Source organism: Centropristis striata, chromosome 23, assembly GCF_030273125.1.
Source record: "Centropristis striata isolate RG_2023a ecotype Rhode Island chromosome 23, C.striata_1.0, whole genome shotgun sequence".
NCBI classification, from domain to species: Eukaryota; Metazoa; Chordata; class Actinopteri; order Perciformes; family Serranidae; genus Centropristis; species Centropristis striata.
In genome coordinates this window covers 10,273,835-10,298,044 of record NC_081539.1, presented here as the reverse complement: position 1 = coordinate 10,298,044, position 24,210 = coordinate 10,273,835, and the positions used below count along the sequence as shown (strand labels likewise).

At 39.5% G+C, this 24,210-nt stretch overlaps 1 protein-coding gene across 4 annotated transcripts in view; it reads left to right on the top strand.

Annotated features, from left to right (window-relative positions):
• Window positions 1-24,210, top strand: part of LOC131961760 (rho GTPase-activating protein 21) — a 99,987-nt gene that overhangs the window by 41,675 nt on the left and 34,102 nt on the right. For all 4 annotated transcript variants that reach the window (XM_059326640.1, XM_059326641.1, XM_059326642.1 and 1 more), the window contains 2 exons: window positions 7,674-7,862; window positions 13,280-13,301. In XM_059326640.1, the coding sequence (XP_059182623.1) occupies window positions 7,674-7,862; window positions 13,280-13,301 (211 nt within the window). The remainder of the gene's footprint in view (window positions 1-7,673; window positions 7,863-13,279; window positions 13,302-24,210) is intronic.

Genomic DNA, 24,210 nt, shown 5'->3' with positions numbered 1-24,210 from the left:
GGTAATTAAGATAGACTGCTAGACTACTAAATATTATAAAAACTGGTTAAACAGGGCCAGGGCTGCGGATTCACTTTAATTAGCCACCTTGTATATATTACATCTGTTGCATTGCTTATCTTATGTAACTCAGTTCATCCGTATGGACCTTGTTAACAGAAACAAATAAATAAATATACAGGAGTTAGTGTGTGTTTATGCAACTCCTGGTTGTCTCTGACCACAGAGCCTACCACCCAGGCATTAGCTCTTTGTAGTTGCCAGATGAGTTGCAGGCATGCAAAGGTGGGCGGGTTGGCTGTGAATTTTTGTGCCTTATAGATTTCACAGAACCTGTATGCTCCCTTATCTGTATTAGCCCCACTTGACTTGTTCCACAAGCTGTAAAAACAACCCTGTCTCCTGACAGATAGAACCTCTGTGCTGCTTGTGCTTCCTCCGATAAAAACTTTTCTAAATGTTCCCTTATATTTACCTTTGACTCATGCGTACGTCTTGTATTCTCCTTTCATTTGTTCTCATGATTTATTGATCAGCCTCGACACGTGAGTCTGTTTGGGCAAGCACACCGCAGCTAAAACTTTTAAAGGCTGGCAGCGTGAGAGGTGAGTTAGAGTGAGAACGAGAGATGGAGGAGACAGGAAGGGAAGAGAATTCACTTCAGGCCGCCTGGTGTGTGTATGTGAATATGTGTGTGTGTGCATACTTCAGAGAGAGTTTTGTGTGGTGAGTGGGTGGGTGCGTCAGTCAGTCGGCCCGGGCTCTCTGCAGAGCACTCAGCCGCTGTGCTCTCCTCTCGGCTGAGTGGAAACATCATGTGTCTGTGGGACGCCCAGAAGAACAGCCCTGTTTCTCCAAACTGAGACCAGAGCAGACAGTCGAAGACGGACCGAGGGAGGGAGACGGCGCAGAATGGGCTCGAGCAGAAACTTGGAGTAGAGTACGTTGAAAAAGAGGAATCAGAAGGAACGGAAACAGGAGCATTTTTGAGGATAGTTTTCATCTATTCTGCTATTTGATCTTACCACGTCAAACCTGGCTATGCCATGCTGGCCCAGAGGAACGGGCTACCTCCGGGCTGTAAGCCAGTTCTTCTGAAGGATCACCCAGACCTGCGGGATGTGGACGTGAACGCCGAAGGGTGCTGCTCCCTCTCTCCTTCCCCGTCATCCGGAGGCTGTCCCTGGGCTCGCCTGGCCGGGGTGGACGGCTGCCTGTCGGAGCCGTACTGCCTCTGGTTCCAGCTTTTGGCAAGAGCCTACTGGGGAGAGGTGGAACTGGGGCTCACCAGTCCTAATCGCAGCGTGTCCTGGGCTCGGCTCAGGGAAGCCTCCAGGAAGAACTGTGTCCGATCTCGGGTAAGGACAGTCATGTGTGAGAAAGATGGAGAGCATCTTTGTGAATTGGCATTTTGAGGAGGCAACAGTTTTGAGGCATTTCCGTAAAACCCCCTGACTTGCTGAAGTATGTGTTTAAGAGATATCTGGCAGAGATCCATAGGTTTACATAGGAAGTATTTGATAGGGGAGGAGAGGTTAGGGGCGGCTGCACTTTGTTGTGCCGTCTGAGGAATTTTGAGTGCGTCATCCTGCTCTCCAGCGGCAGGGTAGTCCTGTTTCACTGACCGATATCTTTTGTAACGTGAGCTTGTCTGTGTTTGTGTTGGGTTTTCGGTTTCATTTATTGTTGCTAGTTTCAAGGTGCTGTTTGCTGTCAGAGGAACATGATGTTTATTTTCCAGCTTCACAAATTTCTCCTTCTGCCGTACAGCAAGGATTGGAGCTTAATGGAATAAAGTCCTTGTGCAGTGATGGACCAAAGTAGGAAACTGAAGGCATATTTTCCTAAAGTATAGTGAATAGGGGTGACTAATTTTAAAGTCTGTGGTCAGAGAGGGAGAGAAGTTTGGAAAGAAAAGGCGAGAGGGAGTGAAAGAGGTAGATCCATGAGGTCAGGCGACCCGGGCGTGACTCATACACCTAAAAAAAAGAAGAAAAAAAAAGAAAAGCTGAGTCCACAAGTAATGCCATTCAAATTCATCTCATATACATAAAGAAGCAGGAATGGGCATGCAAATGCACCATCCCGCAGGCCATGGCACCATATGGCAGCATGCAGATCAAACCCTCAGTGTGCACATAATGGTGACTGTTTTGATGAACAGATTGCATGCATAATAGAGTATCAGGCAATTGTGTGAGCTTGTTTGGTGCAGATTTACAGTATTGTACCACTGTAGCTTCCCTTCACACTCTGCAATGCTGCTTCTGTATAGTTCAACATGTTATATATAGAAAGAGAGGTGGAAAATGTGTGGGTGTGTGTGTATACCTCTTCCATGGGGCATTTGAGCCAAACGGCTTAGCTATTGCATAATACAGCATTAAATTTTAAGCATGAAATCAAAACAAACAGCTGAGCCGGACCGTCAGCTCTGCTCTCCTCTCTCGGTTACAGTGTGGACTGTGGCTCACTTCCAGCTCTGCACCACTGGGTATTGGTTGTGATTTCACCAGTCATACCGTTAAGCCCACACCCATCCCACTCTCTGGAGGCCTCTACATCTGCTGCTCCCAGACAGGCCCGAGAGAGGTGTGGATAGAGAAGCCAGAGGGATGGTGGGGAGAATGTCTTTGTTTTGGATCCACACCTAAGATGTATTTTGGTAGGAGAAGAGCCTGCAGAGAGATCTGGGTTGAGGCTGAAACTCTTGGCAGGCTCTCGTAGCCCCGAGTCACTATGGCAGTGTTAGCAATAACCGCTAACGCACGCCCTGTGGTGCAGCGGTTCAGCTCCATCATGACTTTGATGATGGATGTGACAGAAGTCTCGCTGCTCAGACAGCTCGCAGCAGCGGGGGAGGTCAGAGTGATTCTCAGCGATGGCTCAATACACAGAGATTGTAATTAGGAGTTATAGAATATTTCTGCTTTGTTTTTATGATAGTGATATATTTGGGTTGCAAAGATCTTGAAATGCTTTGGGAAGTAGATTAAAAATGGAGTTAAAGTCCTGGATATTCAGAGAGTTGTCCTGTTCTCGGGTTTGTTTGTTTCTTTTTTTTTTTTTAACTTGAAACATCAAAAATACTCTTAAAGGAAATGATACTAGTTTGTAGGGCTGCAGCAATTGATTATGTTTTCCTCTTTGCTGGTTTTTATTTACTGTTAGTTGGACAAAAAAAGCAGCCCATTTTCTTGACTCTGCGTACAAATAACACAACTTTAGACCTTGAAATAACGTGCAATATACATACAGGTGCATCTCAATAAATTAGAATATCATGGAAAAGTTAATTTCCACTAGTTCAAGTCAAATAGCCCCAACAAAGTATTGAGTGCATACAGATAGACATACTTACATACTTATAATTAGAAAAAATTAAATAAATTAAGACATGAAATGTTTCATTCTGTGTGTAACGGATCAATATAATGTGATATTTCCACTTTTTGAATTGAATTACTGACATAAATAAACTTTTCAATGATATTCTAAGTTATTGAGATGCACCTGTAAATGCCCAAATGAATTTTTTGCGTGCATGATACGCCAATCCATCCCCATGTTTACATTTGGAGTTAGTGGTGCACTATATCGACTGCAGTTGTTATGAATGATGCCTAGGCGGAATATAAAGCACAAAAGTTGCAACAGCGATCAAACAATCCTCTGACTTTCACCGAGGAGAACAGGATTCATGTCACATGTGATTGTCATGTCCTCCTCGTAACCACTTCACTTTCAGCATTTAAAATGCATTTATTTACTTCTTTTATAACGCTTCACACAGAAGTTTTTCCCCTAAACTTGGGAAGTGGTTTTGTAGCATAAATTCAGGTAAACTGCAGCCTTTGTTTGTTTGTTTTTTTACAACAGAGTCGATATTTTTAGAACTGCTCCCGTGCGTATCATATGCACGCAAGTCTTATTTGTTATTTGTACACAGATTTGTTAGACATGGATGAAATCAGACATTTGAATATGTGATTTCAGCCCCTGTGGAACAGTGATGAACAAACAATTAATCAGTGCATTAATAATGACTAATGAAAACAATCTGTATTTGCAGTGCTACATCACACTATGGAGCCTTTCATCACAATGCAACCTCTGAGTTTAGATGTGATGTGTGACCACCCGTACTCCCTCTGTGCGTGTGTGTGTTTCTGTATGTTTTGTAACATCATCTTCAGGAAAAGAGAGTCATGAATGTAAACTGCGGTGACTCACTGTATTTTCAGCTTAGCTACAGTTGCCATTTGAGACCGAGTCAGCGTAAACAGCTTTTTGTTATAGATATACATTTTAAAATCTGAGTTTTGCTGCTGAGGTGAAGCATGCGCTGTGTTATGTAGGCATAAATGTAAAGTTACGCAAGCGGAGAGCTGCCAGCATTTAAGGGTTGTTTTCACCCCGCGTTAGTCACAGTAGGAATGTGGAAGATAAGTCTGTCATCATGCAAACATGCCAAATAGCCCTGCAAAGCCCCAAATGTACCATAACTAAAGCCATATGTGTGTCTGTGTGCAGCTTGGGGCAGTGCATATGTGGCTTAAATGACAAATCTGATTATTTTGACAGATATTGTGATCACTGACAGTAATAACAAGTTGGGAACTAAATTATTTGACTGCATGTTTGGCCTCTGTCACCAACATTTTAGACAGATCAGAGGAGCAGTGTATGTCAGCCTGCTGCATATTTGAGGCCATTTTTGTTTAACTGGTGATGGCATTAAGAGTCAGGGGATAATGTCGGTGACATTTAATGTATGTGAAGTAAAAGGCGACAGTTCAGAAGTTTTTCAAGGGGGTGGTTTGTTTACCTTGCGCAGCAAAATTCATGCAATATCACAAGAACCCGTGAGAATTTGTAAATCAAAAGATCACAAATCTATTTTTATCAAGAATTAAGTAATGTGTTTGTGTCCGAACAACCAGCGGCTTTAACTTGTGAGGAGCTAGACACATGAAAAAGTAAAAGATACGGTATAAAACATGGCCGAGCATTCAGTTCTGTGGCCGTACGTCAATAAGCCAACGTGCTGAGAATTAAGTTGGATAAAGCTACAGTTTGTTAACTGAAAGTTGCAAAAACAATTATAAAACACACAGACATACAAGAGTATTAACTGGAGCAAAACTAGCTTACTGTATCAACCTTGCTTGCACGAATTACTAGGTTTGATTTGATCCAAAACTTATTTAAACACAAAACACACTGATTGAAGATTACTGTGAAAACTAACCTTATGCCTCTTCAGAGGCTAAAACATAAAACACGTTATCTTTACAGTTTAATCTTGCTTGAGTTAGTTTTATGATTGACAGGAAGTCCCTTTTCATCTTTTCAAAATAAAAGCGTCCGTTATCAACACAGGCTTTTGCATAGTACTGTATATATATTTTTTATTTTGCCCATGTATGCACGTTTTAAACATACTGGAGTATGCATACCAACATATCGATTAATCGATTAATTGATCGTTAACGGTATAGATAATCAAGTTGGCAGGTTCCCCATAATATACACAATTTATATGTACCCATCAATAATTTTATTTTATTTTTCATAGTAAGACACAGTTAACATTGTACTTACCACAGTGCATCCTGTGTCCAAATGATACACAAGTATAAGAATCAATCATAGTTATAAGACAGGAACACCAACTTATACACATGTAAAAGACTAATTCTTTATACGTGCAGACGCTATCATTAGCAAACCGAGAGCATACAGTTATGGAAAATGATTTCATAAGACAGGTTAGATAAGAACAATTGATAAGCAGTGATAGACAGATGGTTCATCCAATCCGATCGACTGCCAGGTATATTTGGAAAGAGTCCGCCCTTTTCCAACGACAGCTTCTCAGATAATCTGTAACAAATCATCTGGCAGCATCACGTTAGAGCTTGTTTGATCCTTTGACTGTAGACACATGTTGTATGTTTGTAACAGGCTTCCGTAGTGTTTGTGATGACAGGCAGCAGAAAATTGCAGGTCCAGGTATCCAAAATACCCTTTTTTTTTTGCACAACAAACGTGTCATCATTTATGCATGCAGCTTTAGAACCATCCTACAGCCACCTTTTAACAATAAACCCTCTTGTTTACTATTTATCTTGCCCAAAAGCTTAAACCTCAAAAAATTGCACCTCAGCAGAGACGACCGATAACTGTGAAGATTCATCAACAGGGAATTTCTTGTGTTTTTAAATCTCTAATTCATCTGGGAAACACACTTCTTCTTTGTTTTAGCAAAAACACTTTTCTTTATACAATAACCAGGGGTCAGTGAGATGAGCAGAGCGACTGTGCTGTCAGTTTGCTCTCCACAGTCAACACATGGAAATGATAGTTTACTATCAGTGCGTCATTATTTTCACAACCACGTTTGATTTCTTTGTGGAGGAGCGGTGCGTCATCTACAGCAGAGCTTCCCAAACTGGGTTGTGAAGTCGACCCGAGGGGTCCCAAGATGGGAGGTGATGAATGATTCAAGAGGAAAGAAAGAGAAAAATATTTATTTTGCACAAGATTATGGTTATTTTCTTTCGAACTTTTATTAGGATCTATACCTCTGCTCGCTCAGTTTTCACTCTGGGTGCAAATTCAACTTTTTTTTTTAGTAAATGTTCAAATTTTAGCAGCAACTCAGTAGATTACAGTACTTTTTTGGCTGATGAGTGGAGCAAATTCACCAGCTTCTGCCATGTTTTATTTTATTTTACATATTTTTAAGTGTTTGTGATGTTTTTGTGTGTGTGTGTTTGTGTGAATGAACATGTGGATGCATAGTTGTAGCAGCTTTTGTAAATTCAAGCTTGTTAAAGACAGGATACTTTCACCTTATTGACCTGTGAAAGTCCTTTGAATTTAATGAAATCTGAGTAGGAAAACTAATTACTTAATTGAACTGCTTATAGTTTATGTCCACTCAAAGTCCTGTGATGATGGTTAACAAGAGGTTGAGAGCCACTGATCGTAATGTTTTCGTTCAGGTTTTTTTGCATTCATCAGCATAATTAAGGGCTTAAGGGTAAGATCAATACCACTTAGCTTAGCTTAGCTTAAAAACTGGGAACAGGGAACCAGCTGACTCCTCCTGTTTTCAGTCTTTATGCTAAGCTAACTGGCATCTGACATGAGAGTGAAACAAGGAGACCTCAATGTTTTTTCACAACCAAAAAATTCCTCTGGAGAGCAGAAAGCATTTTAGCTTCTTCAGGTCATGTGTTCTCTCTGCTGCCATCAGGGTGTTGTTGTGTAAAACTAACCATTTGAAATCATTCATCCCCTCTGCAGTCTGACTTTAAATGCTCTGAACGTCTCATTTTATGGTTCTTTTACCTTTATCTGATCTTTTATTGTCACATTAAGGCTCAGAAACATCATTTTTTCTAGATTGTATTCCATATTTTAGCTCCTTGGTGTATTTGTTTGTATGTTGCTTATTGCTTCTCTGTTTACAAGCTGCTCAAATTGAATTGTCCCTTGTGGTGGTAATAAAATAGTTTTAATTGAATCAAATGGAATCTTATCATCTTAAGAAGAAAGCAAATTTCACAAGATTAAATATTAATTTGTTTCCCCTCCTATCCAACATCACACTGTATATGCTATGAAGATTAACACCTGTTTGTTTTTGTTTGTCCTCCTTTCAGGCCAAGCAGAAGGATGGGCGCGATCAGAGCGAGGCGTCGGGCGTGGCCTCCCCCGGGCCGGAGGAGGAGCCTTTCTCCTGGCCGGGGCCCAAAACGCTCCACCTGCGCCGGACCTCACAGGGCTTCGGCTTCACGCTGCGACACTTCATCGTCTACCCGCCGGAGTCTGCCGTCCACAACTCTCTGAAGGTGACAGAGCGCCGTTTCTCCCCCCTCCGATGACACTAAACATAACAAAACAAAACAGCCTTGTAATGCAATTTAGAGCTGAGTAATGGTTTAAAATAAGCAATAAATTCTGACAGCTGAGGTAATAAACCCACTCGTGTTTCCAAAGTAAATAAACTTTTGTTGAATCAAGTGATGTAAGCCTCAGGCCAGCAGGAGGACCGGACTTAATTTAAGACACTGTCAGAAAAGTCTTACTAAAAAAAGGGATTTATATAGGAAACAGATGAAAAAATCTCAGACCACAGTCAGTTTTAAGGAAACAAAACCTGATTTAATATATATTGTTTAAGGAAAAAATGATTTTTGGGACCATAATAACCAAAATAACAGCTACGGAATATGCATTTGATTGGGAAAAGTGAATCAGAGCTGCATACTTTTCAAGTGGACTCTAGGGCTCAACCCATTTCAACATTATAAAGTATGAGATAATTTTTCTTTGGTATTTCGGCTGAATCATGGTCTTTTTCCAAATACAACACTTTATTGGCTCTTGTCCTCCGTGCTAACTCTGACCTCTCTGTCAAGAGCCTGAAAATTATAACTACTGGTCAGTGTTGCAGATTATGATCATAAAATGTGACTTTATTTGGCTCTTTAGTGTCTTTAGTGATTAGAAAACACCTGATTTGTGTGACACGAGGGGGAAAAAATAACCAGAATCATGACTTTCAGCTGCTGTTTGAACACGTTCCCAGACTAACACCTCAGTATTTTAGCGCTGTTGGGACATCAGAACTGTGTCCCGGCTCCACACTGTTTATTAATTACATAAAGTATCCACTATTTATCATATTTATCATGCTTTTGCTGTTCTGAGAGCCTCCTGAAGCTGTTTCACCACCACTTATTATAATCCTTTCCAGCTGTGAGGAGCTCCTCTGTTTCCTTTGTGCAGCAGAGTTGTGAAGTGGGAGGAAGTGTTTTTCTCTGTTCTGTATTCCCATTTCAGATGTTTCTTTTAATGATATCCTCAGTGTTAGTTAACACAGACACCAGAGACTCTCCTGAATAATAATATGATTGTATAGGTTTGTGTTAGGGCCACCAGTTCTAATCATTTACTTTGGAGAAATCAAGTTTTGTCCTTAGTCAAATGCCACAAAACCCACAAGTTTCCATTGTTGTTGCCTATGAGAAGAAGACATTTAGGGGTGCAAAACAGAGCTGTAACAAATACAAAAGCACTTCATTTTTTCAGTTACAGAGCCACAGAAGTTGAATTCATCCAAAATTGACCCAAAATTTGAAAGGGAAGCAACAGATTGTGTTTTCAGTTCAACCAACACCATCATTTTTAGCTTCTGTCGGCCTTGAGCAGCTTACATTAAAGAATTAAACTTAAATTTTTAAGCTTTTCATTGGATGTTTCTTACCAAACGTAGTAGTTAACTTCTCACTTTTACTTTTTTTTACTTATTTATACAGTTTATAGGTACAGGGATAGTGCACAACAATAAACATCTCTGTAAAAGTGCCAGTTTAGCAATATTGGCTAATTTTCAACTGTTGACCCTGGGCAGGTGTAGGTCTACAAAGACACATGAAAACAAAACTTTACATTTTTATGCACATGAGCTTGTTCCTTTGACTTTTTCATTGCAAAACCCAGAAATCTTCTCACATAGTTGTTAATCTTTTGTACTGATTAAATCTGCAGAGTTTCATACCGATTGAAGCCATAAAAAGGCTTCAGTTGTCCTGTAATATTGTCTATGGGAACATTTAATGGGAGCAGGAATACAGGGGCAACTGAAAACAACAACTCCCACTTGACATCACACTAAATTTTTAAACTCTCTGCTAGAGCTGCTATAATAACTTCATTAGATGATCAATTCACCATTACAACCTGAATCTGCAACGAGTTTGATCATAGTTGGAAGTCATTTTCCGAGCAAAACAGGCAAAAATTCTCTACTTCCAACTTCTCAGTTGTAAGAATTTGCTGCTTTTCTTTATTTTATATGATAATAAACTCAATATATTTGGGTTTTTGGACTGCTGGCCAGACAAAGCAAATTATTTTAAGATGTCTTTAGGGCTTTAGGTTGTTAGAAACTGTAATCTTTCACTTTTTATAAAATATATTATTTAAATTAAATGATCAATTAATTGATTAATTCGTGATTAATTTATTTACAAACTGATGTCTTTGATACTTAATTCTTAATTGTGTGACTTTATCAACATGGAGTAGGGAAGGTTATCGTGTAAAAATATTACAATACCAATATCCTATGACACAAATAAAATACATAAATTGATGCCTTTTTTTTTTTTACTTCATTCGATACCCATCATGCAAATGGAAACATTCAGTTGTGTAAAATTTCATCACCACTCCTCCCATCCAAAAGATTACACGAATACATTACACACTGAACTGAAGAATTTAAGACTTGATAGACTAACAGTGGAACAGCTGTAAGTGCTGAGAAAAGTCAAAAATTTAATCAAATTGTGACCTTGAGATTGAAAGCCTAATAGTGTTGTGTATTTGGAGAAACGTGACAGTAAGCAGTATAGAAGTTCGATACAGCTTAGGTTATTTAAACGATATCTACAGTACTTACTGCATTAGCACTAGGAAATATAATCAATATTTAATTTGTTTGAGATGTTAAAGTCAGGAACTTGTTTATTTATGGCCACACTGACAGACTAAAGAGCAGGACAGTGTTCCAGTTAAACTGTTCTATTATTATACACATGTCGTGTCAGTAATGCAGCAAGGGCTTTTTTTTTTTTATAGAGCTTCTCTGACTTGTATCATCCCACCTGGGCAGTCTGCCAGCCGTGCACTGGATAACATCAGTACCAATCTGCCCTTTGGTATTAATCCTGAGGTTACAGCACTTCCGGCTCCTAATGGGCACAGACTAACCAACACTTAAGGGCTTTGGGTAAATACGACAGGGCTTCTTTAATAATAAAATGTGCCGGTGTTTCCAGTCATGACGGCCTCCTGACTATTAATTTTTATTAGCGATAATTCAAGATGAGTTGGGTTTACTTTTCTCTGAAGTCTATTTTGACAACCTCTTCAGTTTGCACAGAAGGATTTCCCACCAAGATAGCATAGTGCTTTCTGTTTATAGCTTTTGGCTTTCGCTCTGCGTGTTGAAGGAGAAACTGTGGCACGATAGTCAGGATGTTCAGACATTTGTGTAACCGAAGAGATAGACAGTTTCTCCCAGAGTTCTTCTTGGGTATCACAATGATGCTTCAGACACTTTTAAATCCAATCTGGGCCACTAGGTGCTTTGTGATCTTTTTGGAACTTGATAAAAAGGCAAGATACTGCAGAAAAAAAGGACTAAAGTTTGATGTTTTGGGCTTTTTTCACCTGTAACATGTCTTCTTTCAGAAAAGTGGGATGAAAACATCTAAGACAAACATTTCAGTGTATATTTTACTAAATATGATCAATTTTTCGCTTGTAGATTTCTCTTAAGTTCACAAAAAAATAGAAAACTATAGTACCATCACAGGCATCGTTACAAAGCTGTCACTCTCCTGCACAATATTATGTGTTTTACATGTTCTATATTGTTGTTGCTCTGAATTAGATTCAATACTTTGTCTTCAAATAGTCATTTAAGAATGTATACAAACCTTTAAAGGCTGTTTTCTCAGAAATCTCAGCTTCAGCTCCACTTACAGACACCAAACGTACCAGTTTTATTCCTAGCTATATTATGAAGGTTTGTACAGAGATGTTTGTCTATTTATCTTCCATACCCTTATTTTTAGAACATTTTGTTCCGAAAAACTTTGAATTTATTATATCACCACAATAAAATAATAACTTTGAAATGTGCTAAATCCAATGTTCAGATATTGAATGAGTCCACATCTCATTTGCACATTTTGAAATTTTAGAAACATTTCATGGGGGTATCTGTTAGTTCCAAAATTATTCTATTCAATTTCGGTTTCGATTTCCAAACTGGAAATCTCTTCTCCAGCAGTCTAAGAGGCAAAAATAAAGCAATAAATTTGCCTTAAATCCCTCTTAGCTCCTTACAAAGCAAAGATTAGCCTTCAGTCTTAATTCTTGAGTCTTGAGTCTGCTGTGGCCTTCTTATCATAAGACGTGATTCTGGGAAATATTCAAACCGAAGCTTTAAATTTCAATCCGTCAGGTCACACTCACTGTACGCCCGGACCAGTCCTCCCATTACGTAATACAAACCGACAAAAAAAAAATCCTCATCCTTGTACGTTCATCACATTTCACTGTAATTATTTTCAGGGTCTTGGATTGGAGCTCTTGATTAATGGCAGTTTGAGGATATTGGGGTTAGCTTGAAGAGGGTCAGAGCGTCTTAAGGAAAGCCTTGGGAGAGCAGCGAGACTTTAAGGATACATGGAGAACATATGTGTCACTGAGGGGAGCGGGATTAAAGCTGGAGTGTGTGGATTTGAACCGGGACTCGGAGGGAAAATAAGGTTTTATGTGTTGAGGAAATGGAAAAAAACATAAACACTGCTATGAAGTTGTCCTCCTGTCCCCTGTTGTGTCTTTTGTCACAACAGTTTTAATTATGTAGCTGTGATAAATAATAATGAACACGCCTCTTTTTCTCTGTGCAGCTGAGAGAGTCCCTTTAGGGCTGTAACAAACCATTACTTTGATTAAAAGTCAATCTGTTAATTATTATTCGGATTTATCAGTTAATTGTTTAGTCGTTAAAATGTCAGAAATAATCCAAACCTGCAGTTACTTTTTAGTTCTTTTTGGCCACTTGGGGGCAGCACATTAGTATTGTCCTTATTATAGCAGATGATCATCTCATAGTTTAGTGGCTGAAGTCTTTTCTCCTTCAATGGTTATTGGAGTGATTTACACTGGTTATCTGCGAGTAAAAAGCTTCATCACAAAAATCTCACCCAAGCTGCTAATAAATGCTGTCTGATTGTTCTGTTTTCATGAAACTAGTAAGTTATAAAATGGTATATATATAAAAAAAACCCTCAGAGTCCAAGTTAAGTAGCCGAAACAGAGAGAATTTGGAGTTTTCTTTAAATCTAAGAAGCCTGAGAAGTTTATCTGAGAAGCCAGAGGCTGCAATTATTTTTCTGCATTAATAATTAATAATTATGAAACTTGGTCATTATTATTTCTATTGAGCAACTAATCGACGGGATTGTTAGATGGAGGAGAATTTGGGAATGTGATGGGCAGAATGATCTGTATTTTTACTTACTGTGTGATGTAAAACAGATATCTCTCAACACATATTTACATGGTTTATTCAAGTTAACTGTGGTGCATCGACCTGTTAATATACTAATGCAAAGCAATTCCCCAAAAAAGGGAAAACTCTTTACAAATCATCATAATTTCCCTTTTGTCTTTTGTCTTCTAGGATGAAGACAATGGCAGCAGAGGTAAGTGTCAAAAAACAGTTTTTTTCACTTCTTTTTTAAATCACTGCATGCATGAGAGATGCTCTCTGTGATCTGGGACCTCAGGTGTTGCAAAAAGAAAAGCACAGAAACCATTTACTGTCAGACATTCTTCATTGACTCCACAAAATAGGCACCAAATGAGGATTGACAGCCTATTACTCTAATGTATTCTCACTCCTTATAGATTGAAATTGATGCATTTTGATGCACCTTTGTCTGAATCTTTCATTAGAATTGGCACTTTAGTCCTATTAATTGCTCTATAAATGCACTGAGTTGACCCGTGAACGGTACAAAAGTCGGAGTAAACACCATGCTGCAGGTGAAGCGGTCTTTTCTGCAGGCTGTGAGGCAGACGGCGGTGTCGTGCAGCACTTTGGTGTGCGAATCTCTGCTCCTCGAAGTGGCAGTCAGAGCTTTGCTGTTAGCTTGGCGAGGCCTCAGCATTCCTCAGAGCATCCAGCTCGTCGTTCCAGTCCCCTCAGTATTCTGCTCACGTCTGCAGCCCAGCGTGAATGCAGGAGGATCGCTCTGCTGCGCCTCATCACAAGCCTTCCTAAACAGCCCTGCGTCTCATGTCTGTGTGGCATATAGAAACAAAGCACGTGTGCGCGAACAGCAACAGTGCGGTCATAAAGAAATAATCCACTGCATTATTAATCCTTTTTTGGATGTTTCCCGTACCACAGTTTATGTAATCTTTTGTATTTTCTCATCCAAGTTCAGGGCTTGGTAGATCTTTCTTTTTAAAAACAAACTGATACCTTTCTGGCAGAAGCAGCAGTGTTTGGTTTTTTTGGGGGGGAAAAAGGGAGAAGACTATCATCATTAGCTGTTTGTTTGGCTTGTAATGGACCCAAAGCTCTACCAGGTGTGATTCAGTGAATTGTTATGGCATGAGTGGACAGTGGAAGTGCAGAATCCCGGGGTTAGAGGAGGGTGAGCGCAGCGCTTTGTGATAATTCTGACTCTTAAATGCCTCTCAACGGGAAATTGAGAGATTCCTGTAAGTGTCCCTCATCATCCCTCTTGGCCCTCGGTGTCACATTCCTCACACTACCCCCTCCTCCCCACCCTTTTTAACCCCTCCGTGCCCACCCGCCTCATTCAACACAGGCCTCAAAACATTAAACAACTCTCACACACGAGGGCCCTGCTGAGGGAAGAGGAAACCCTGCAGGGAATTTGCGTGGCTCAACATTCTTGAACTTGAATTCCTTCTTGTGACTCTACCTGAAAGAGTCATGTAAAACCCACGTGTGATTCTGCGTGTCATTAAGTCGTATGTGGTAAGTGCATGAGAACCGTTCGCTCGATAGATGGTGAATAATGATCCTGGACTGGTGAGCCCCCCTTCTGCCGCCACAGGAAGTCACTTGGCTCGCTTCCAGCTTCTCATAAATCCTTCTTTGCCTCTCAGCAGGCTCAGCAGTGGTGATGATGCTGACAGGTAGTGGGGCCACAGCTGATAGGATATAATATATATAACAGGAATAAGAATGAAATGATACCTTATTGTTAAGGTTATTGTAGCATGGTCGCTGTCCAGTGGAAACTTTGTCTTTTGGTTATCATTTAAGTGTTCCATGGATTGAGAAAATTATTTTACATGATTAAACACATTTAAAAAATGTCTCTTAAGTCAAAATCTCGCCATATGAAATAACAAAATAGTGATTTGTCCACTGATGAAAGCCCTTTCATTTACAGTATTATAAACTGGGTTTCTGTTCATTACGATAGAAAAATGTAACTATAACCGCACAAGAAGCGATGACTACAGACAATGAAATTTTACAAAAACAGGTGAAGAGAACAAAACGGAGGTCTTCAAGGTTGTTATTTAACTAAAAAACTCCAAATGCATTTCAGAACCAATTGAATTTTCTGAAATGTATGCATTGCTAAAAAGCTGGGTAGTTTCCCTTAGTTTAGGAATATTTCATATTTTTTTCTCACACAAATTTGCATGATAGCTTGGACTGGCTTCTGGACACAGAGCTGGATCTTGACTTAAGACATACACTCAGTAGTCACACCTTGCTAAATGTAAAGCAGTTTAATACAATAGTACTGCAATAAATCCCTTCATGAAAGTTATATTATAGAAACACCTGCCAGTAGATTGTGTTTATTAGACAACAGAAAGGCCACTGAATAACAACCTGCAACAGCCAGGCTGCCACTTTAATTTCGCTGCGGCCCCCCTTCCGGTTGACCTATTACGTCACAATAAACAAGTGGAGAAAGGCGGGAAAATGGCATTTTAGAACAGCAAGAAAAACAAGATGGATAATAGTACTGCTTTGATAATTTTTTATGTAATGTACACGTCACTCGTTGTGCAGATAAGAGGCACACTATCCCTTGTGGCGCACGTACGTTGTCTTGTCATACATGCCAGCGAAACCATATTCCAATTACATTATCTGGGTGTCTTGATCAGAGTTGGAGAACTCCAACATTAGTCGGACTGCACAGCAGTTGTCCAGTTATAGTTGGATTAAGGCAATAATTGTTTTTTTTTCAAGTGTCATGTAAACGTAATGAGGGACATCAGTTAACCAAAACAGTCTCACCACAAAGCCCAATTAGCCACTTTTCTGTAGTTTTCGATCGTACTACATTATACACTCATCCACAGCAGACATGGAATTAGTCGATTCTTTTGAAACATTTCTTCAGTACTTGAAGGTTCTTTTGACCATGTTGGCTTACATTTGATAAAACAATATGTAGCCAAAGATTTGATGTGTCATTTAACTTCAGCTTTGGAGTCATTTCTCCCTGATGCCTACAAGCTGTTATTGCTGCTATGTGACGCACTGCTGGTCACGTTTCTTTGCAAACATTTGTCCCAAAACACCCACAACATCATCGTAAAACCAAGTCAACACACACATGGACACAGACTGATAATACGTCCCATGTGCTTAATTGTTTTTACCATTTTTTTTTTTTAAGTTGCATTCTGCAGCTTTCTCCAGTTTTTCTCTGCTCGAGTCAGATCTGTGATGTTCGCTGCAGCCTCCCGGCCTCCACAGTGCAGTTTATTTGTTTGACTCTGGTCCAGCGTGTGTGTGTGTGTGTGTGTGTGTGCGTGTGTGTGCGTGTGTGTGTGTGTGTGTGTGTGTGTGCGTGTGTGTGTGATGAAGCTGTTTGTGGAGAGAGGGGGGGGTCACTGACCGCATGTTGACTAGCTGGGTGTTGGCTCTGGAAACACTTCAAACCTCCAGAAAACACACAGACAGACAGACAGACAGAGACACACACTGACGTAGATGCACAGATAAACAAACATAAACACTGATATGCAGTGTGTAGGTGCATCGTTGGAGACGAAGGAATGATGTGCGTCTGTGTCAAATATGTATCTGTTTATTTCTTTTCACAGCAGTTGTCTACATACCAAATCTCACTTCCTCTCTTCTTCCCTCCCTCCTCTGTCCATCTCTCCCTTTCCTGTATCTCTTTTCCCTTCAGTTGTGTATTTTAGCTCTTTTTAGCTGTTGAAGGGTGAAATCCGAATGAGGCGTTTCGTGCTCTGCTTATGAAGCTGTGGTACCTCAACAGCATAAAAAAAAAAAGCCCTCCATCTGTTCAAATATTTGTTTTTCATTCATCGTGAAACACTTTTCTCTGCAGATACCACATTTATTCCAGCAGATTTTGCTCCGTTCCCATAAAGTCTGCAGAGCGAACGTAATGCAGCACAAGCAAACAGAATTCCCCAGTATTCTCCGGTGGGCTTTTTAATGCCCCACCTTCTTTAACAAAGCTGTGTCCAAAGTTTTGTCTTCTTTTTTTCCCCTCTCTCTGCTTCCAAGTCTACCCTCTAACCTTCCTGTCTTTCTTTCTCTTTCTGTATCGATTTCTTTCTGCTCTCAACGACTTTTTGACACTTGAGGTTTTTTACCACGAGGCCTTAAACTGACTGAATTCCAGCTGATTTTAATAGCATATATTCACTCTTATTTAATTCTGGCCATGTGTAAATATCTAGTGTTTTGTACAAAGTGTTTTTTTATCTTGAGTGTGAGTAGTTGTAAATCTGACAACTTGTTTATTTAGCATGACATACATCCACCCACATAGAAGCTGTTTAACATTAAGACTTGAGTCATAAAAGCTTTTTTAGGCAAAGATCCAAAAACAATGGACTGTTCCCTCCATTCAGTTCTACTTTGTTTGTTTTTTTAAGACTTTTTTTTGGTATTTTTTGCCTTTATTTACAGATGACAGTGTAGAGGCAGACTGGAAAGGGAGCAGAGAGAAAGGCTAATGACCATAGCTTGTATAAAACATTGATGTAGTCTCTGAAAGTTTCTGCATTAGTTAGTTGAGGCTGTCCGAATGAAGCCTGGATGCTGAAACACACAAGCTGTGATGGCACCAACCCGTCACTCAAAGCAGCCACACACTTTATTATACGTAATACCTCTTTGATTGTTACAGTTTTTCACAATGAAGGTGTCCAAACATGCTCCATGCCTCAGCAAACAAGCAAACTAAAGGTTCTTTTTTTGGCAAATTTTCAGCTTTATTAGACAGTATTCGCGTTTCCATCAACAAATTGCTATGCACATTTTGAAGATCACTCTTATTTTAACCTGATAAGCCGATATGAGGCCACTAATTGTTGAAACAATCAATTAAAGCAGGCTTTCAGTCAATGAATTCAATGAGTTTTGACGAAAACGTGGTCTCCAGCTACCTTTGTAAATGTTTCCTGGTGACTTGTTTTGAACCAAGAATCTTTGAAAGGTGTCTCAAATAGGAACTTTATGACTACATACAAGATAACGGGCAAAATCTGTGGCTGAAGCTGCACTTTCAATGCAAAAAGTCAGCATCTCCAGCATTTTAGCATTTTAGTGCAGAGATAGTTAGTTCTTGCATTATAAGTAGGATAAAGAAAAATGTAGGAGGTTGTTTGGAGGTTATAAAAGACAAGAATTTCAGGAAGAGAACGAACAGATGTGTTTGGCAAATGCAATGCTCTCTCTCTCTAATGTGAGCTGAGGTTGCCCAAATCTGCAAACACTGATAAAGCCACATCCAGGACCGGCTCCCACACAGCATGGAGAACAAAAACAAGAGGGAATGTGCTTTTGTTAACTTGTAACCCCACAAACCCCTGCAGTAAGTTCTCCTGAAGGTAGTAAGCTTGTCAGTGGAGCATGATAATGATTGCAGCTGCCATTAGAGCAGATAAACACACAGTTACATTCTTTTCACTTTCTCTCTCTTTTGTTTTTGGTTAGGGCTAAAATCACCCCATCTGTCTCCAGATGTTTGTCACTTGTTCCCTCAGTTGAACTTAAACTCCCTCGGTAGATAGTTTGGCTTGTTTTACAGAAAGAAAACAAAACACAGAATTATTTTTTTTGCTGTGTGGTCAGTACATATCCTCTTCCCCCTGGGTGGATTTTGGTATTTGGAATTCCTAGGAAAAAAAAAAAGTGATGGAAAGTACTCGACCACCTTCCTGTCTGTGTGGAAAAAACACCAGGTGTGTGCGTGTGTGTGTGTGTGTGTGTGTGTCAGCGTGTTTGTGTGTGTGTGTGTGTGTGTGTGTGTGTGTGTGTGTGTGTGTGTCAGCGTGTGTGTGTTGTGAATCTGATGTTCTACATCGGCATGTCTCTCCCAGGTTAGGAATGTTACATTCATGGAAGTGACTTATTTTGAAATCATCCAGGAATTCAGCCCTGCAGATATATTTATGATGGTGGATATGGCAGCCAATAAGTACTTTGTTGCATCTTTAGTTTATAGTTTGTATCACAGCAATACATTTGGTTTACAGCAACAACAAAGTTATGTTGGAGGTCATTTCAAACAAAAAAAAAATCTGTCATCAAGGTCTTCTTGCTAGCTTTTTCCGGAGCTTTCATCCACCACAACCTTCCTTTATCAGCCAATGGAGTTCACCTCACAAAGATAGCTCAGTTATCTCTGTTGAAAGATGTTTTTTGTCATCAAATACAACTAGTTAGGTTACATACTTGGGTCCGTGACAACTGAGACAACCCTCATGGATACAGGAAAAATGTATGGAAAAAGCTATTATGTGGATTTTTTATGTCAAACTTCAGTTTGTTCTGGTCAATAATCAATTGTTAATGCAATTAATCTCAGTGAGAACTTATTAATAAGAAAATATAAAGGATCCTCGTCAAAAAATGTTTGTTTATATTATGTGTCAATATTAAACACAAATATCGGCTGATTAAGATTCAAATATTACCTTATTGTATTAAATATTCTCTGATTTACTGTTATCAGATTTTTAAAAGTTGCCTCTACACTAGGAATGCCATGGTGAGGAAATTTTCCCACCAGATAAAAACTTAATCAAACCGGACATTTTACAAGAAATGTGATTCTTTGGTGGCGCCTAATATATAGGGTGTTTATTTTGACATTTTTAACATTATATATGTAGATCTTCACCTTACTTTGAATCAAAAATATTGCCAAATTTTGGGTTTTAGCTTTGACACCAAATCCTCCACCATCGTCTCAACCCCAGAAAAAGTCTGAGTAATGCTACTTTGTGCTGTGACACTTTGAGTTGATATTGATAGTGTCTGTTGTCCAACTAAGTATTGGTAACATGCTTAGTATTTTTACATGTTTTTTAGTTGATTTACCTAGGCAATAATACACAATAATTAATAATTAAGTGGTTTTATTTTTATTTAAAAAATGCAAAATGTTGGTGGGGGCAAGCGGCAAATAATTTAATGGCTGTATCCCTGAAAAAAATGTAATATTAGTCGGCCTGTACCCCTTTTCTTTGTGTAACTCCTGTTTAGAATCAAGCTATAGAACTACAGTTTACCTACTTGTTTACTTACATGTGAGGACAAACTGCCGACTCGACAGTGTTGTAATGACGGCTGCTTTAAGGCGTATTGACAGTCCCTCCCACAGTGTGTGCCGAGGTTTCTGACATAAAGCTGCGTCTGTTTACAAAGTGCAGCGATTAGTGAAACGAGACCCGTCCGTCTGAGCCTGGCACCTACAGGTCGTTTTCGCCATCTGACAAAGTCTATTGACACAGTTTGTGAGGATTGCGGTTTATTACGTATTTACAGGAGGTCAGGAGAAGGCCACGCAGGTGTCTTCACCGAGTTTAAGCTTTCAAAGTTGTGTTTGGACTAGTTTGTGTGAGTGTTTGGTCGTGGGAATGGGAGACACAAAGGCAGAATTACAGTGTTTATTTTCATCTGCTGTCTTAAAGCAATCCCGTTTCTTTGAGGGAAGCTGGAGCTTTTGGATTTATGTAAAGTGTGCTTGTGCTTTGACCTCCCCACACTATGGGGGGATACAGTATGCCAAGATTGTGTGCCTCCCATTTCCATATTTCTCTGAAGAGACGTGATATAGATAGACATCTAAACACATAGACAATCCTCCTCCTTCAGTGTTTGGGAAAGAAAAACACATCTTCTTAGTGTGAAGAACAAGCAACACATCTGCATAGGTCTGTGTATATTTTTATACATTTCTACATGGGTGTGGTGTTTGAAAAGAGTGACACAAATGGTAAAGAACAGCGAGTTGGAGGGAGAGGTATTACGCCAGGGTTAATGCAGTGAGCGGGCAGCGGGCCCAGCCCTCTGAAGAATAACATTATCTAACCCAAAACAACGGGAGAGCGGGGAGCTGGCTGACACAAGCGGGCCCAGCTGTGCAGCCGCGGACCGCAGCCAAACCAGAGCTTGTTGAGGCCAGAGAGACATCCAGCCAGAGACTGTGCACTGCGAGATTAGAACAGATAGGGTTGTGTAAAACTTACAGTAAGGAAAATAAATTACTTTTTTTTTTTGCTTCGTATATGATTGAAATATGAGTTGTGGTTCACATAGAGACATTTTTCTGCTTTCCTGCCCTTGAAAACTCTAAACAACAAGGAGTAGTAGCTTTTGGAGTAAAGATTTTCCACAAGACAGGAAGACAGTGATGAGAAACTGTGTCAAACTTTAAATCTGAAATTAGTTGCATCATTATTGCATTTTGGAAATTGCAGATATCCATATTGTGTGGCAACGTCCATCAATATTTCAATGCTTTTCTTTATCACACAGGTGCATCTCAATACATTAGAATGTCATAGAAAAGTTTATACATGTCGGTAATTCAATTCAAAAAGTGGAAATAACACATTATATAGATCCATTACACACAGAATGAAACATTTTATGTCTTAATTTATTTAATTTATTTTAATTATAATGATTGATGATGATTATGGCTTACATTTAATGAAGACCTAAACTTTGGTGTCTCAAAACATTTGAATATTACAAAAGACCAATTTTAAAAAGTATGCTAAATATGTAAAAGGTTGGCCTCTGAAAAGTATGTCCATCGATATGCACTCAATACTTGGTTGGGGCTATTTGACTTGAACTACTGGAAATTGACTTTTCCATCATATAAGACAGTTAACTAAATATCTTCGGGATTTGGATTGTTGGATGGCAGAATTGGGGATAAATTACATATTATATGACATTTTTATAAACAGAACAATTGGTAGATCCATTGAGAAAATAAACATCAGATATTGATAATGACCATTAGTTGCAGAGCTACTTATAACACTAAAATTAAGGGTTTGCTTTAACTTCAGCTATTTCTGAAAGAAAACACACATTTTTGTGGCAAATTAAGCTCAGAGAGTAATGGTAAATGGACTGCACTTATATAGCGCTTTACACTACAGACGGCGCACATTCACACACACATTCATACTCGTGGCCGAGTGCCACCTGCCACCATTGGGAATTCATTCACACACCGATAAACGCAGCATCAGGGGCAATTTGTGGTTCAGTATCTTGCCCAAGGACACTTCGACATGTAGGCTGCCATGGTCAGGGGTCGAACCACCAACCTTCCGATCAGTGGGCAACTGATCTACCAACTGAGCCACCACCACTTGCTTTGGCTTATTTTAGTCTTTTATTTGCCACAAAAGTAATCAAAGCAGCTCAAAATAAAACAGGAAATTTGTTTTCTTACAGTTTACTGCACTAGCAGCTTGCATAACGCCACACTGAATAGGGCTGCAACTGACAATTATTTTCTCCATATGTTTGGTCTATAAAATGTCAGAAAATAGTGAAAATGTCCATCCCAGTTTATTAAAATCCATGGTCAGCCCTAAACCCAAAGATATCCAGTTTGATAGAGAAAAGCAGGAAATCTCCAGATTTTAGAGGCTGAAAACACCATTTTCTGCTATTTTTGCATGAAAAACTACTCAATGAATAATTGATTATTAGAAAAGTTGACGTATATTTTCTGCCGATCGACGTAACGATAAGTTGGCTAATCGTTGCAGCTCTAGTACTGAAAAGTGTTGATGTGGTGAACTTTATCTAAGCAAACTGCAATTGTTTAAATCTGCTCTCAGGCCATATTCTTCTTGAAGCCTGCACCTGTTCACCAGAGTGTAGTGGTGGCCACTGGTGCAACATTTGCCCCAAGTACGACCCAAGAGCATCTGAGGTTACTCAACTCTCATTCTGTGTTTTGGAACAGCCAAAGTCATTTTGAGGCAGGCTGATGTATTTCATTAATCCACACAGTAGTTTATGCTTTTGCTAAGACAGTTGGGAGCATTAAAAATATCCAGAGCTTTAGATTTCCACATTTAATCCTGTTCATCCAGCTGCGTGGCATGGAAACTTCCAGAAATCCAATTTGTGCTGCAGAGTTGGAGCTCGGTGAGATTGGCTCGGGATTGGGAATTTGCCGAGTACACAGAGAGGGAGAGGGAGGGAGGAGGGGGAGCATTTGTTAACATCTGTACCTTTACCTCGGGTCAGTCATGTCCTACATTATGTCAGTGATGTGACACAGAACTGCCTCAGTGCAGTCATTCTCTGTGAGGGGCTGCACTGGAGCCACATTTAACCCTCTGAACCTCAATTTCAGGGTGACACATTTTACTCCCTGTGGCCTTGTTTTTAACTGCAGAAAAATACTCCTGCACCTCTATGAAACAGCACAATCATAGCTAGAAGTAGAGGAAACAAACATACATAGCCTGTGCTCAGTATGGCACCATTATAATGCCATAACTCCTTTAAAAAATGGAATAAAATATAATCTATATAAACATTTTTTCAAGTGCCCACCCATGTCAGAAATACCTGCACAGTGTAAACAGCCTGCAGTTCTGTCCAATATTCCCTGAATTTTTGTCACATGACTGTTGTTGCCAGCTTATTCATTCATGGGTTCCCAGTTGTGTTGAAGAGTGCAGAATGTAATGTTTTTTACAGGATCTAGGTAGTGCAAACAGTTTGTTTTTGGCTAAATGTTAAATGACACATGTAGATGGATTTTGATTAAAAAAATCACAATTCTGAGCTTCTATTTGGTTGCTTTTTCTAGTGAAAACACACATCCCTCATGACCCATGTAGGGATTGTCAGAAAGTGGACAATTAGAAGATAATGCTTGTTTTTACAGTTTATGTCTATGATAAATGGTGTATTTTTATTTTTTTTTACTTTTTTTGCAGAAGACATGCACTTTTTAAACATGCTGGTGGGTTTTGGGGTTCAGAGGGGCACCTTAGTTCTTTTAATATATCAAGTTTCTGTTATGAAATCAGCCACCTGATCATAACCATAACAAAACGAATGGGAATACAGTGATGCTCTAACAATTTTACAATGTTCCTTGCTAAGAGACGGATGAGTCATTTTATGTGCAGCACTGCCTTCTACTGGATCAAAAACAAGCCTGCACCTGTTTTCAACATCTCAGTCAAACCTGGAGTGTATTTAATACTTAACACAGTGACAAAACAGGTTAGTATTACAGCGACACTTCAAAAGGGCACGTTCACTATGACGGGCATCAA